At 38.7% G+C, this 15,746-nt stretch overlaps 1 protein-coding gene across 3 annotated transcripts in view; it reads left to right on the top strand.

Annotated features, from left to right (window-relative positions):
• The window catches only part of CLVS1 (clavesin 1), a 91,920-nt gene that overhangs the window by 16,946 nt on the left and 59,228 nt on the right, over positions 1–15,746 (top strand). For all 3 annotated transcript variants that reach the window (XM_015855663.3, XM_085539526.1, XM_032442739.2), the window contains one exon: positions 15,529–15,703. In XM_015855663.3, the coding sequence (XP_015711149.2) occupies positions 15,529–15,703 (175 nt within the window). The remainder of the gene's footprint in view (positions 1–15,528; positions 15,704–15,746) is intronic.

Raw genomic sequence — 15,746 nt, 5'->3', positions numbered from 1 at the left:
TAAGCTAAATACACACAAATGCATCTACATAGTATATGTGGTGTCTATATTCTGAGTTCTGGGTTGTATATTAACACACTGCATTGCCTATGTGTAAGTTCTGACCAGGAAATTCCACACCCAAATCTTGCCTTACCTAAAGAATCTCCATCCTTCCCATTATCCTGGACCTGTGATCCTCTAAGCTGTTGAAGCTCTGCGAGGTTTCTGAACAAGAATGTATTGCCTTGTTTTTGCAGGGATAATCCTACCCTCTGCTGTGCACGTACAAAAGCAGAAGTGTGATTTGTATAGAAAGAGAAAAGGCTGCTGAAAAAATCTGCTTTGAAATGCACTACAAAATTCATTTGAACACTGCAATAATAAAAGGGGAAGAATAAACTCTGACCTAGGGGGAGACAGTAGAAAATCATTCCGCTTGCTCAGTATTCATTTATATGTACGTCATTTTTAGCTGGCTAATGCAATCTAAATTCAGTTTCACTCTGATAAGCTTTAAATTCTGTTTTAATAAAAGAAAAATTTGCAAGTCTGGGAAAAGGGGCAACTTGTGTACAATGCAGCTGCTTTTTCTTTATTCTTTTCCTTTTTTTTTTTTTTTTTTTTTTTTTTTTTTTTTTTTTTTTTTTTTTCCCTCAAACATCTTATTGTTCTATTGTTCTCTGATAAAATACATGCAGAGGTACTTGTGGACTAGAGGCAATGGCATCAAGTTGCACCTGGGGAGATTCAGGTTGGGTGTTAAGAAATACTACTTCTCCTAAAGAGTGGTCATGTGCTTGAATGGGCTGCCAAGGGAAGTGGTAAAGTCACTGGCCCTGGAGGTATTCAAGGAACATTTAGATGTTTCTTGAGAGGCATGGTTTAGAGAGAATTACTGGTGATTGGTGGATGCTTTGGTAGTGACTGACACATTTGGCTCTACTGGAATTCTCTCACCTCTTGGTTTGTTACAAAAGGTGTCCATGGTTGATAAATGCCGATAATACTGACTACACAGGAAAAGATTTTGAGGGAAATTTTGGACTACGAATGGAATAGTACAGTAAGGTAATGCCACTGAGAATGCAGTGTATTAGCTAAAAAGCTGTCTGCAGGACACCACCAGCCATTACTCCACTCAACAGAACTGTGACCTAGCATAACATGCAATAAGAGCTAAGCCAGGAAATTAATAATAGTGCAAGAAATCTAAAAAAGCTGAAGGAAGTAAGAAGAAATGGGATGAAATCTTCCCTTTATATATGAAAATTTACTTCAATGAAGCAGTATTGGTAAGTTATTGACACTGGGGATGGGAATGCAGAACAAAAGCAAATTAAGTAAACTTCAGAAATCCAGAACAAGATCTCTGAAGATTAGAAAACATTGTGTAGTGATTAAAATGGCTCAGGACCTGAATAAGTAAGTGCAGCAGTCTGTGAACTCTTTATTACTGGATTTTTTACTGAAGAAGTCAGACAAACCAGGACTACTGATGACACATTACAGGACATGTGTGAGGTGCCATCAGGTCACTTTTTATCCCTTATTTCTAGGCTTAATTTGCCTTTGGAAAAAGCTTCTGAAGAGGATAAACTCTGAAGATGCTTTAAGCTATCTTGCCGTTTAAAAACATAAAGATTATATCAGAAAGCTCTACTATATAAAGTACAACGGTCTACCCTGTATATAAAAGATGTTGTGAAAGCAGTTTTTCCCTTCTGGGATTCTGAGTACAAGTTAGGTGTTTTATGCCTTTATTATACTTGAAAATGGATGTATTTGGTGTTTAATTATGTTCCAGTGTCAATGTTGCTTATACCGGAGCTGTACATTCCATTCCTACTTCCCATTCATGGTATGCCGAAGGAAATGTAATGGCTGCAAAGTTCCAGTTGTGTATGTTGGAGTCTTCTTGCTAAATTAGAAACTGTTTGAAATCACTAAATAATGTGAGTATTCTACTTCTGTGTTGGGGTTTCTGTACCTATATCTTTATGTATGCAGACCATCTAGAAATAGTCCTTCAGTAAGGATTTTCTGTCATGATCACAGTAAAGGAAGTTCTAAGAATTGAGGAATCTATCAGTGACTATCTACCAAGTAGTCTGCCAGGAAGACTATGCAGATGAGGATAGTGAGAATGGGTCTTTCACATGTCTGTTTTACTTTTGGAGGTATTGGGGTTTTCCATGGGAGGGTATTTCTGAAGAACTGAGTCTGGCTGTTGCATGAAATGTTTCATGCAGCCATAGAGATGGCTACATGTTCATGGATCGCATGCTCCAGCCAGCATAGGAAACCTATGGCCTGTTCTGTTGGCTGCTACTAAATAGAACAGTGCAAATAGTATCTTCAGAGATTTTTTTCTGGGCCTACTTCATTCCTGCAGCCAAAGACAGTTACTGCAAAGCTTCTTAGCTGTGAACTACACTGGGGAATGTTTCTGGCATAGATGAGTATGTAGTGTCTGAGATTTTAAATATGCTTCCTGAATACTTTTGGACCTAACACAACAGAAATGCTTTCAGACCTACCACATCAGAAATGCTTTCTTAAAGGAGCGGGTTTGAACTTTAAGGAGTTTAATATGCCGCCTCATTCAACTATACCAGAGCCTGTTTGAAACAAGCTTTGAATAGCGAAGGTTATGTTAACGTATAAAGCAGAAAGGTAACCTATAGACAACTGTCAAATGTGATAAAATGCAAGCAGTTACATGCACAGACTTTAAATATAGCTTCACCAAAGCTCTTGGTTAGTCAACATGAACCGTGGCTGTTGAGCTGGGTGAGCGCTTATGGCAAGATGTATTTAAAAAGAAATTGAATCAGTACTGGTCAATTTGTGCTCACTAACAATCAAATCAGTCTTGCATGTGAATTTGTGCATCTTTTGCCGTCAGGTCTCTAGAAGATCAGCATGGAGAAGAGAAAAGCAGCACTGACTTCCTTCCCTAAGTGAATAAGGGATCTCCCTGAGAGCTGGAAGCAGCAGGGAGCCATAGGGACTCCAGTCAGGGCCTGTCTGCCCATCCTGTCCCACTGCCCCAGCCAGGAGCTGGGCACTGGGCATCTCCCTGGGGACAGGCCAAGGCTGGACATAGCTCCTTGGATAGGGATCTGGGTTGGAGCTGGTGAGGGAAGCTAGGGTCAGATACGTCTTGGAAGGGTTGGGCAGGGCTGTAGGGATGGGTCAGAGTCAAGGTCAAGTGGGAGGTTAGTCCCCAGGTGAGGGTATGGACCATCAAAGACCATGTCTAGGCATGGTACATGACACAGATCAGGTGGGACCAAGGGTAAGACACTGAAGTTAAAGCAGCAATTCTGAGACCTCTTCCAAATCCCTCTCTGCCAAAGCTCTGTCCCATCAGACAGCCTGCGACTGGCTGCATCCCTGTCAAGGAATGCATTCTGGGCCTGATGGAAGGACTTCCAGGGAGGGAAGGTCAAACACTTAATTGGTGACCCAGAAGAAATAACTCAGCCTTTCCAATGGGTCACACAACTTCCCTAATCATGATTCCAGAAAGATACAGAAGGAAACTGGAACTAGCTCAAAACTGCAGATAGACTTCAGGTCTGACCCAGCTCTTACACCATGGAGAATAGGAGAAGCTATTTGGCTTCTTTTTTTCTCACTGAAGAAACTCCCCTTCTCCCAAAAACATGGAGGAAAATAAATCTTTTGGCTACTGCCTAAACTTGGCCTAGGCTGTGTATAAGTGTCTACAGTTGCTTCCTTGTGGGCAAGACAGGATAGCAGGAAGAAAAAAAAAAAACAAAACATAGTGAGAAATGGAAATAATCATGCTAGAGTCAGCCAAGGCTTCAGGACCAAATCTGCAGTCACAGGCACTCATTTTTACTAGTCCTATCTTTTCTTTGATCACTCTCTTCTTTGAAGTGATGAAACAGGACTTGCTGGAGTCACAAGTAACTGAACTGAATGAATCAGAGCAATTTCAGATGAATTACCTCTCAAATCAGTGCCATTACCACAAAGCAGGTGTGATTTATAGCTGTGTCCTCCAAGAGAATGGGCGAGTGGGAAAGGACAGAAATGAAGGCTGTGGCCACTCAGAGGGGAAGAAGGCTTTCATCAATGCCCTGCATACAGAAGGGCCCATTTTGACTTGTTCTTCCTGCAATGTATTGTGTCATATAGTTTCTTTTTCTCCTTTTCTTTTTTTTTTTCCCCATGGAATGTAAAATGGCCTAATTCATACCTTTAATCCTGCTGTAGGGCCCTCAGTAAAAGTTGTGCACATGACTGAGTCAGAAAAGGTGAACTTAAATACTGGTTTCTGACTTTAACGTTCATTAAAATGAGTTAGAATAACACATGATTGACCTATTCTTTTTTTTTTTCTTTTTTTTTTTTCCCAAAAACATGTCTATTAAAGAGTTTATACATTTCCAAACAGTGAGAAAGCAAACATTTTTTATGATACTTGATTCACCAATGGATATGCAAGCAGATATGTGAGAAACCCAAATGAATTCAAATATGGAAACAAAATGTGGCATTGCAACTATTCGTGTTCATTATATTAGATATTTGCTTACATACCTTATGAGCTAATAGGTGATAGGATGAGGGGAAACGTACTAAGTTGTGCCAGGGGAGGCTTAGGTTGGTGTGAGGAAAAACTTCCTTACAGAAATGGTTGTTAAGCACTGGAATAGTCTCCCTAGGGAGGTGGCTGAGTCACCATCCCTGGATGTATTTAAAAACCATTTGGATGTCGTGCTCAGGGACATGATTTAGTGCAGTCTTGTTAGAGTTAGGGCAGTACGGTTAGGTTGCAATTGGACTTGATCTTTAAGGTCTTTTCCAACCCGAGCAATTCTATAATTCTATGATTCTATGGTTCTATAATAACAGAGGAAAAAAATGTCACCTGATGTAGTTTATTAACAAATCCTGCAATTTTGTTATAATATCAAATTGCAGCTCCAGTATATTAAATTTTCTAATTATCAGTTATGGTACAAACATGTACAATGCCATATCCTGAAAAGTAGGCTTTGCTCATTTAAAAATAGACTTCGAGTTGCATTTCTTCTGGTGAAACAGAGTATGTCAATGGCAACACCCACTCCCTGACTTTTTTAACATCAAGATGACAACCCATTAGATCTCCAGGAAGACTAATTGTGACTTTCTATTTTTATAAAGTTTTGTCTGTTTGTTGTTTTTAATGGGAAGGAAGAGATGAAAAAATACAATGTGTTTCTTTGCAAATAAGCTTATAATGTATGCAACTGTTTTTCAGAAAAGAAGAGGAAGTACAGGCTCAGGGATTATTTCTTTGTTCAAGATTTCCACAAATACTTTTAGCACTGAAATTTTCCTTCTGGATTTTTCTCAAGGCCATGTTACTAGACTTTATGTGATGGTATCTACTGATTCTTTTCCTGTTGTCTATGATTGTTACTCTTCATGTTTTTAGTAGAGACACTGGTTGTTCAAGCCATCTGGCTCCAGAGATGGCCTCCTTCCAAAAAGAAGTCAGGCAGGACATCAGTGTGAATTGAATTCAAAATCACACACACAAAAAAATTATCTGTCTATTATTTTCTGTACTTGTTACACATTTTGCTGTATGTGCTGCCAAAGCAGGTTCCCTACACCATGTCGCACAGGTGACACCATGTCACACAGGTAGATAATAACGTCATATTACTTTTCCAAGGCAAAATCCCCACGGTACCTGCAGCACTAGTCTGTACCCTAAAGGTAGGTGCTGGCATATACTGAAAAAACATACTGGCATCACACATAGGAAACATCATAAGACAAAAGAAATTCAAGCTGGCCTTCCTTTCTCCACCAATGCAAGGCTTCACAATGTCATTTCTCATTTCTTTGAGATCTCAAATTAAAAAGCTACTGTACACTGCAGCTATCAATAGAGAACACAAAGACACATTCCATCCCATCCAGGACAATGTCTCCTGCTACTAGACTACTAGATGGTTGAATAAGTAAAACCCTGCTAAAATATGAAGTAAAACTATTGAGTAAATGCTCCAGGTAGATTGCCTTTATTTGTTTATTTGCTTGTTTGTTTGTTTGTTTATCTATTTTTATTGAGGGAATAATGTTCCAAAGCACAGCATTCCGAGAACACGATATACTAAGAAATCACAAAGGACTGATGTGAGTTTTAAAATGTACTTTATTTTTCCATTTGTGATTATGATATTTGAACTCGTACTTAAAAATTGATTACAGCCCATTTTGTCTTCTGACCTTGCACAGTGGTCATTTTGAGAAAAGATAAAAGGAACTGTGACTGTTTCTTATTTTTCTCTGCAAGCTGGAATTTCACATTTTTGTTCCACGGTAACTTCATCTGTTTTGAGAAAGTCAGTTTGAGCATAGTTGTATTTCTGAATGAACTGGGTCAGTCTCATTAATTTGCTCACACTGTTGATTTGGAAAAATGTCCTCTAGGCTTATTGTGTGGTAGAGAGGCCTTCTAAACCCAACTTTTTTCTTTTTTTCCTTGAAATTCTCTCAGAAAGCCATATTTTGCATCTTCAAGGCCTAAAGAGGTGTCAGAGAAATCCCATACACCCAAGGACAGCTAACTTCCTCACTTGTAAAGCAGGATGTGGCTGTGCCTCTTTTGTTATAACAATTTTTTGTTATACTTACCACTATTACTTTATATAGTGGCAGTAAAATCCACTGGTAAAGATCTTCCTTTAGGCTGAACTCTTTTGCTCTATTACTGTCATTCATGCAAAATAACACTTAGTAAAAGACCAGAAAAGAGCTGAATATACTTGATTTCAGTATTTCCCCTTCAAAAGGAGAAATGCCTCACTCACTGGTGTTCTTACAGTGGCAGCTGTCACTCATATCTTTCATACTGTCTGCATAATTGAATTCAACACTAGCTCCTAAGGTTTCTTCTACAGTGTGCTGTGATCCAGATTGATGTTTTCCACGACCTTTGATTTCTACTTATTAGTCATAAGATTCACTGGGTTATGTCATCTATTTTCTTGGCTGTCAAAATGAAGAGTTGTGTCAATGGAATTCAGTTCACCCAGAATAACTACTTTCAGCCTCTTTTGTCACAGGAGGTCTGATGCCCAATGAAGTTTGTGACAAATCTGGAAAATGTTAGTAAGAAGACGCGCCTTTCTTTTTCTAATTCCACTGGTAACCTTTAATTTGACTTGTCGTTCTTGGTTGGATTGCATCCCATTTTATATCTTGTTAAAGATTTGATGAAGTCTGTAGTCTTCTACATCTACGTCTTTATATTTTCAGTGGATTTCTGGAAATAAATAAATAAATAAATAAATACCTGTGCTCTTATGGAGAATGAAGATTGCCATTAATTTCTTGACTTTCTCCAGTGATGTTGCATGAAGTATAATTCACTTAGAAGTGGCTAGGATGAAAACTGCCTGTTTTTCTTGGTCTTCATGGGACTCTGTATAATCTTCAGCATAACTGTGCAAAGCAGTTTCTTTTGGTCCAACAGCACTTTTAACTACCTTCTCTATTTCATTTTTTTCTTTTTTTCCTAGTCCTTCTTCTCTCCTCGGTTGAGTCATTATTGCATTTTTTTTTTTTTTCAATATTTCCTTTTCTTTTGAGGAGATCTGCATATAACTTCTTTTCTGGACTGTTGTCTTATGAATCTTTATAACATATATTTTGAGTTCCCCAATGATCATCACTACATCAACAATATCAGGTTCCTTTGTCTTGTCAGCACTATCAAAGTTGTCTATTGTTCCAGTGGGAAACCTCTTTGATATGTAGTTCTTGACACATCTTTTCATTTGCTTATAAGAAATTCTTTGAATATTTTCATGCCTGTATTTTATTGGCCCTCAGGAGCTTCAACTAAAATAATTTATAACTTTTTGCGATTGACATCTCTTTTGTACATATCTTTAAAGTCTGCTACTTTTTCTGCCTAGTTTTGGGTACAGCATGAACACAGGCATATACCTTTTCCTGATTTAATAACCATTAAATATCAAGAGTTTACTAAAATAGACCTGTGTTTCTACTTTTTGCAACTTTTTCTTCTCATGCCTGGACATTAACCAGTATCTCAGAAGAGATTCAGCTTTGATTATTTTCATTCGATGATGATGTCTCACATGGCTTCATCAGTCTGTTCTCAGTGTTCTAGAGACTGAAGAGCTCCAAGCCTTTTAGTAACGTGATTCTTTTGCATCATCCTCTACATTATGACATATAAAATGTTATTTTTACAGGGGAAAGATTGTTAAATCTGGAAATTTAATGTTCCCAATTGTTTTGTTCACAAATTATTTCTTCACTTTCAGTAGTGGCAGTGCTACTCACTGTTCTGCTATTCTATTTTATTCCTCTTGAAAGGAGAAATAAAATGTGTTCATTCTAGTTCTCCATGACACCATCTGGTGATAACACAACTACTCTGTAAATGTGGACATATTTGTTTATAAGGCACGTTCCTTCAGTTGAAGATTCATAAACCTTTCCCACCATACCCCTGTGAATCACTTCAAGATGTGCCACTGTTGCAGTCAGCTACAGCCTTTCCCTGCGTGCATTCATTCCACACAGGCCAAGCAGCATGTCACACTCTCCTAAAAAGGTCCATTGGGATGTCTGTTGTATTTTTCTTTTTCTTCTTGATGCTGTGCATTTGTTAGGGCCATAATGCTGAATGAATGCTACTGTCACAAACAGTGTCTGGAATGTCATACATAGAGCTTTACCCCTATTTCCCTCTCAGTAAAGTCACTATCTACCATGATGAGGACAGCTCTGTTCTTCCTACTGGTTAGATTCAGCCTGCTACAGTCTGCTCCTGACCATCTCAACACTCTTGATTATTCAGTTTTCCTGCATTTTCTTCCAATGTGTTTGTCCTGTAGAGTCAAATCTATCTTCAAAATGGGACCCACCAACAGCACATTTTTCAAAACGAAAACAGTTCTCTCAGGCATGTTTTGATTCTCATTTGTCAAGCATGATTTATGCTACCTGCAACTCTAATGATAGGAGATGGAGGCGGACCATCCCTTGACCTTAGGCTTCATGGTGATTTCAGGCTAGGCTCTAGAAGGAGAAAGGTGACATATCTTTTGTGTTCATTAGCTTGTGGTGATCAGCTGAAAGTTCATTACCTGCAAACTCAAGCACAGAGAAGGAGTCTGCTTCTCAGCTGAATAACTAAAGCTTTTCAACACAGAGAAGGAAGCAAGTGTCTGAATGAACTTTCATGCATTCTGCTACATTATTCAGAGGTCTCTGGATTGATAGATACTCCACAAGTACTCAGTGTTTGAATATGTATACACAATAATATAACCTTTGTAATTCTGAACTCAACACTTTCAGAATATATATGCATTGGTGAGAAGCATTATTTGATTTTACCTCTACTGTTTGATCTAGTCCTCGTTGAGGTCTGCTGTAAGTGTGACTGTCTGCAAACCAAGGGGCCAATTAAATAATTTTGTTGGAATTGTCTGGGGTAAACTATGTAACCATGCCATTTAGTTAGCTTACCAAAAATCTTTTGGAGAAGTGTAGTATAAAAATATTTTTAGGAATACTAACAGATATTCCAGTGATTTCTTGCCTTGAATGTAAAAGTGGCCTTGAAATTTCATGCAGATAACAGGATTTGTAAGTGGCAAAATGATACCCTGCAATAATATTTTTTTCCAGGTATAGATAAACGGTGAAGTGACCAAAATAAATTAAAAAATAAATGAAATGTTGTAGGCTAGTAAAGGTTAGCAAAAATTGTGGAAAACAATGGGAATAACCTAGAAAAACAGAATTTATTATGAAGAAAAGATAAAACCCGATGAAGTCTAAGTTAGTGCAAGAGCATTGTATTTAATATGTGGCCACATCTTGTATGCAGATCCTTCATTCTCTCTTATCTATATGCAGTTTCTTCTGGGTTTTCAATTACTGTTAACCTTTTAAGAAAAACATCAAGTCATTATGGACAGCACAATTAAGAAGTGTACTTACTGTGCAGTGGTGGTCAGAAAAGTTAATAAGATGTTAGGCTGAATTAAGAATGAGACAGAGAATAAATAGGAAAAGATAACATTATTTTATGTATGATATTCCAAACTCACCTTGGATGCTGAATTCAATTTACATTGCATTATCTCAAAACAAGAGAATATAAAAAATGCAGCATCCCTCCAGAAAAGAGCAGTAGAAGGAATTCATTAGAGTTATGAATGAGTGAGGTAATCACATCAGGACAGAACAAAAAGTCCAGGACTATTTAAAATGGAAAGATGTTAAAGAAGTAGTGCAAATATAGGTAGAATTATATAGAGAGAAAGTGATTCAATAGACACTTAATCAGTAATGTCATTTGTACCTTCTTATAATAATAGAACAAAGGAGCTGTATAATTGCTTTCTGCAGTTAGACAGTAGCTTCATAATGTTCAAAAGGAAGTTCTTTCCTTTTCTGTAATGAAAAATTAACTTGTGGAACACAACAATGCAAGAAATTGAGCAAATAGCTTAGTGTAATTCAAGAATGGATTGTAGTGCTGGGAGGCAATAAGAAAAGGCTATGCAATCACACAGAATAAAGTAAACAACTAAAGCCTTCAATCCTAAAGCTTCTACCCATAAACTATTCATGTGACAGCATTCTTGTTGTTTCATCATTACTACAATTATGCTTTGAAGAAACAGCGTCCTCACAATACTGCTAAAACCAGAATGGTCTGAGACAGTATCCTGAGCTGTGACCATCAGTTTGTTCCCATGTGTCATCTCCTAAATCCCCAGCAGTGGATATCACTAGCCTGAAATCACCACAAATGCACTCTTTGTCCATCTTCTCGTGGTCACTCCAGGCAAAACTGTATTTGAGATTATCCATTCATATTACTGCAGTTGCTCTGTAATATTGTTTTTGTGGATATGTTTAGAGGTGGTAGTGTAGGTGATTAAGAATTTGCAGATTATTGTGACACAATGCCAGCTTTTTACCTAGCAAGCTAAGGGAAGAGTGAATGTCACTTCTCATTTTCCCTATGTAGTTCCCTTTGGTGGAAGCTGGTTGTGCCAGGGATCTGAAGAGTTCCACCCTCTGCACTCCTAGTCACAAAGTACAGAGGCTGTGAAGGTCCCTGTTTCTCAGCTGAGGTGCACGTAAGAAAGGGTCATTGCACAGTCACATTAACATCAGGGACAAAGTATTCATCTGGCAAGTGAGCCCACAGTATGAATGAGTGTATGTAGGAGGAGATTTGTAACACAGGCTTGAATGCAAAGCATGCATTTCAGGGTTTATTGGTTGCTATGGAGTTCAACTGAAGTAGAAGGTGTAGGCAAAACACCTCATAGTACTTACATAGAAGAGCCTCAGGCAGAAATGCAACGTGGTGAATTTGTCTGTATTTTAAAGAAAGCAACTAAGAGGCAATTTTTGGATGATAAAAGAATAAACTTATTTTCCTGAAAACTTCTCCATTTCTCCTTCGTTGGCAATGGCAGAGGCACCCAGCTCACTCCAAGGATGGATTCAAAGCCAGCCAGATTTCTGTGGGTGACTGGCCTCCATTCAGTTATACACTAAGCAGTGAATTTCTAGGGCTGATAAACATAGTGCAGGTCTCATCTTAATCTATTCCATTCTTTGCACACAGTACATTGCTGGACTAAGCTCTTCCACAGAAAAAAGTTCATTACACTTCTCTATCCAGTCTCTCATCCTGGATACACAGTTATTTGGGAATCTTGTTTAGAGGCTCACACTGACAGTATCTGTTCACTAAAAACCAGGAGTTTCACTCCATAGGAATTTCACATTCACATATTTCTACATCCATAGAAAAATAAAAAATCTGTTATTCATATGACAAAGAAAGGGGTTGTGACCTACAGTATAAGAAAAAATTCTCATATTGTTGTGTATAGAATTCCTCCTGTTGGGAACCAGGGAATTATTCGTATTTTTGCAGCTAATGCTTTTAAATAGCTTTGACTCGTTCTACAGAGAAAGTTACCCATGGCTGGTCAAAATATTTGTTGTGAACATTTGCTGTGAATGTAATCCATTTGCTTTGTAAATCTTTGACAAGTCTTGCTAATTTTTGAGCTCATATACGCTATTCACATCTCACACAGATGAGACAAGTGCTTTTCAGCAAGAGACAGCTGTGAGCTCCTCTGCTCAGCTGTTCATCTTCTCTGGCGCATGATCAGTCAAGTGAATCACCAAGTTTATTCATGATTCTACATTATGCAGTTATTCTTCCTAGTTATTCTTCAGTCACTGGCTAACCTGAGTCCTGTATAGCTCACACATGGGGCTTTTTTCTCATCAAAAGGCCATCACATGTAAAGATCAAGTCGCACAGTGGTTGGACTGACTACCATCTCCTTTCACTGATGGATAGGCAGGGTAGCTACAGGGACTTGTTATGAACCAGTGCATAAACCGACTTCAAAAGCCAACACTGAGTAGATTCCAAGGATTCTTCCATGCATACCATATTTTGGCTGTGTATGGGAACAATTCAAAGTATTTCATTCCTTCTCCACCAGCACTGATTCAAGTTCAGGCTGGAACAGGCTCTAGGCACCTGATCTAGCTGCAGGTGCCTTTGTTCACCACAGGGGAATTGGAGTAGGTGATATTTAGCAGTCCTTCCCAATTAAAAAGATTCAATAATTCTATGATATTCAGTGTTTTTTGTATCTCCCTTTCTAAATCTTTCCTTACAGCTACTTCAGTTTTGGTTAGCTCAGATAATTTGATGTAACCTGCCCATATTTTTCTGCTCCTTCTTTCCAATTCTTCTCATGCTTTTCAATCCCAGTAGAAATACTCCTGGCAGCACAGTGACAACATGTCCCCCAGCTAGAAGCTAAGGAGGCATTTCTGTTCTCCATAGGTGATTTATTGTGGAGAGGGAAGAAAGCAAGTCATAGTCTTTTACCTGACTTGCCCCATGTTTTGTGAGGTGCACTATACTGTCTTCTCCTCTATTCTGCTCTTGTGAGGCCTCATCTGGGTTAAGTCTTGGGCCCCCAGAACAAGAAAGATGCAGAGCTCTTGAAGAGTGTCCAGAGGAGGGCCATGAAAATGATTGAAGGCCTAGAGCTTTGACTGTAGAAGAGCAGGCTATGGAGGAACCACACTGTAGCCTTCCACTGTTTGAAGGAAGTTTATAAATGAGGCTAATCAACTTTTTTACACAGGTAGATAGTGATTGGATGAGGGGAAATAGTTTTAAGCTAAAGGAAGGGAGATTTTAATTATATGTCAGGGGAAGTTTTTTACTGAGGGAGTGATGTGATGCCGGCACAGAGTGCTCATAGAGGTTGTGGATGCTCTGTCCCCATAGATGTTTAAGACCAGGTTGTATGGGGCCCTACACAATCTGATCTAGTACTTGATCTAGCAGTTGGCAACCCTGCCTATGGCAGGGGTTTGGAACTTGATGCTCTCTGCCAGTATTTCTCCACGTTTATACTTTCAACCAACTGAATAATACAATTGATTTAACTATGTTTGAAACACAGCCTGTGCTGAACTGTTTAGAGCGAGTAAGATCAAAAACCTTCACTGATGTTATCTTCTCAGAGATCCTTGCAGTGTGCCTTGTTTGACTTATTATTTACCAGCAGTCCCTCACCTTCATTTTCCAGGTATTCCTTCAAAAAGGCTGGTGGCAGAAACATGCAAATAGACCATTTAATTTCCCTGCAATGTCTTTATCCCCTTTAACTGTTCCCATTGCATCCTGGTACTCCACCGAGCCTTTTGATTCTCTCACAGCCTGCTTACACCTCCTATAATTAAGTAATTTCTTCGTATTTATTTTCATATTATGCCTTTGGCTAATCTCCCCACCAAATCCCTCTGCTAAGCCATTCTCAGTTTTGTTTTACATTATTTTGCCATACCACTAGCTTCTGTTGGGCTAACTTTCCATTTTCCACAGGATTTTCCACGAGCCTCTTTTGTGGTACCTTCCCATTCAACCAAAGCAGATAGGCCCTTTCCCTTCTTTCTCCCTTTTGTAATTCAGGGTCATGTGCAAATCTTTTGTAACTCATTAATGGCTCACTTCAGCAGGCTTCATGCTGAATCTTTAGAGCACCTTATACATTTCCTTTTGTGTAATAGTAATTTATTTAACTTTTTTTTTTTTTTTTTTTTTTTTTTTAACTCTTTTTCTTTCTTGCAAGGGAGTTAAACTGGAAGGGGGTGGGGAAGGAGCTGGAAAAGCGAAGGGAACATTAAGCAAGGAACAAAAGAGATGGACTAATAGAAAGTGGTTCTGTGCTCATGCATAGAAAATGATTTGGATGCAAATCAGTCACACAGCTGAATGATCTGTCTCAAAGCCTTAAGATTAAGGAGCAGAGGGATTCAGCCTCAAGTGGCACTCTGTCTGATTTCTATCCAGTCCCCGCATTCAGCAAACAGCAGGCCAGCAACTACCCACCTGGAGGACTTCTGTGCCACTTTCATATCTCCTTGTACTCAGCTGAAAAAAAGCCTTTGAGTTGACTTTACTTCATTCATGGTGACTTAAAGCTGCAAATATGGGGAGGTGGAAGGTATCTAGGCAGGGTACAACCAGATTAGTGACATGTTGAGGAAACTGGATAAAGTATTTCCCAGGCAAGTAATTTCTATTGAAAGTATGGGGAAGTACGGGTGGGTAATTTTTTGATAACCCAATAATAATAAGAAACAGCTAAATAAAGATCTGAATTCCTAAGCATAGGCTCTGAAAGAAAGATTTTTATCATTCAAATATTTCACTGTCATTTTGAGTGGATAGTTTGGGTTGGAAGGGACCTTTAAGATCATGTAGTTCTAACCCCCTGCTATGGGCAGGGACACCTCCCTCTAGACCACATTGCTCAAAGCCCCATCCAGCCTGGCCTTGAATGCCTCAGGCAGGGGCATTCACAACCTCACTAGGCAACCTGTTCCAGATAAGCCTTGTGCAAAGACTGGGATCATTCCTGCTATGTGAGTAGGAAACTAGGCAGTCTATTTGTAACCACACAATTTATATTAGTATTGTATGGACTTATTTTCTTTTTTTTAGATATTCCTCTTTGAAGTGGAAAGAGTAAAAACTAACAAAAAAAACCTGGTAGAGTGTATCCAAAGGAGCAGGGATTTAAATTGATAGCCTGAATCTCTTTCACTTCACTGCAGACAAATATTTTCCCAAAGTAGCTTAACTAAATTCTATTGTAAGGTATGCCAGAAGAATAAAAAAGATTTAATTCATGGTTTATTTTGTCCAGCGATGAACAGAACTTATCACATCAAGCAGAAGAATGTGAGCTTCAGATCTGGAGCACTTTAGAAACACCTCTGAAATAACTTTCTTTTCAAAAAGTATTTCACCATAAAAAGGTTGATTTTCCATCCTTCACACACACCCCATCTGCAGCAAAGCTGACTATCTGGAGGTTTGAAGATAACTGCCACCATTGATTTGGTTTCTTTCTTTTTCTTTCTTTCTTTCTTTTTTTTTTAATGCTTTGTCTTTAGGAACTCCTTCATAGATATCCTTCGGGCAATCCTACTGTCCTTGGAAGTACTCATCGAAGATCAGGAGCTTCAGATAAATGGCTTCATTTTGATTATAGATTGGAGCAACTTCTCCTTCAAGCAAGCCTCCAAGCTTACACCATCTATCCTCAAGTTGGCCATTGAAGGCTTGCAGGTAGGGGGAGGGTACCATGTGCCTGCATTTTTTGTTACTGTAG

The sequence above is a fragment of the Coturnix japonica genome, chromosome 2, assembly GCF_054131305.1.
Source record: "Coturnix japonica strain WE chromosome 2, WE-NBRP24, whole genome shotgun sequence".
In the NCBI taxonomy this organism is placed as follows: Eukaryota; Metazoa; Chordata; class Aves; order Galliformes; family Phasianidae; genus Coturnix; species Coturnix japonica.
This window is presented reverse-complemented; position numbering and strand designations above follow the sequence as displayed.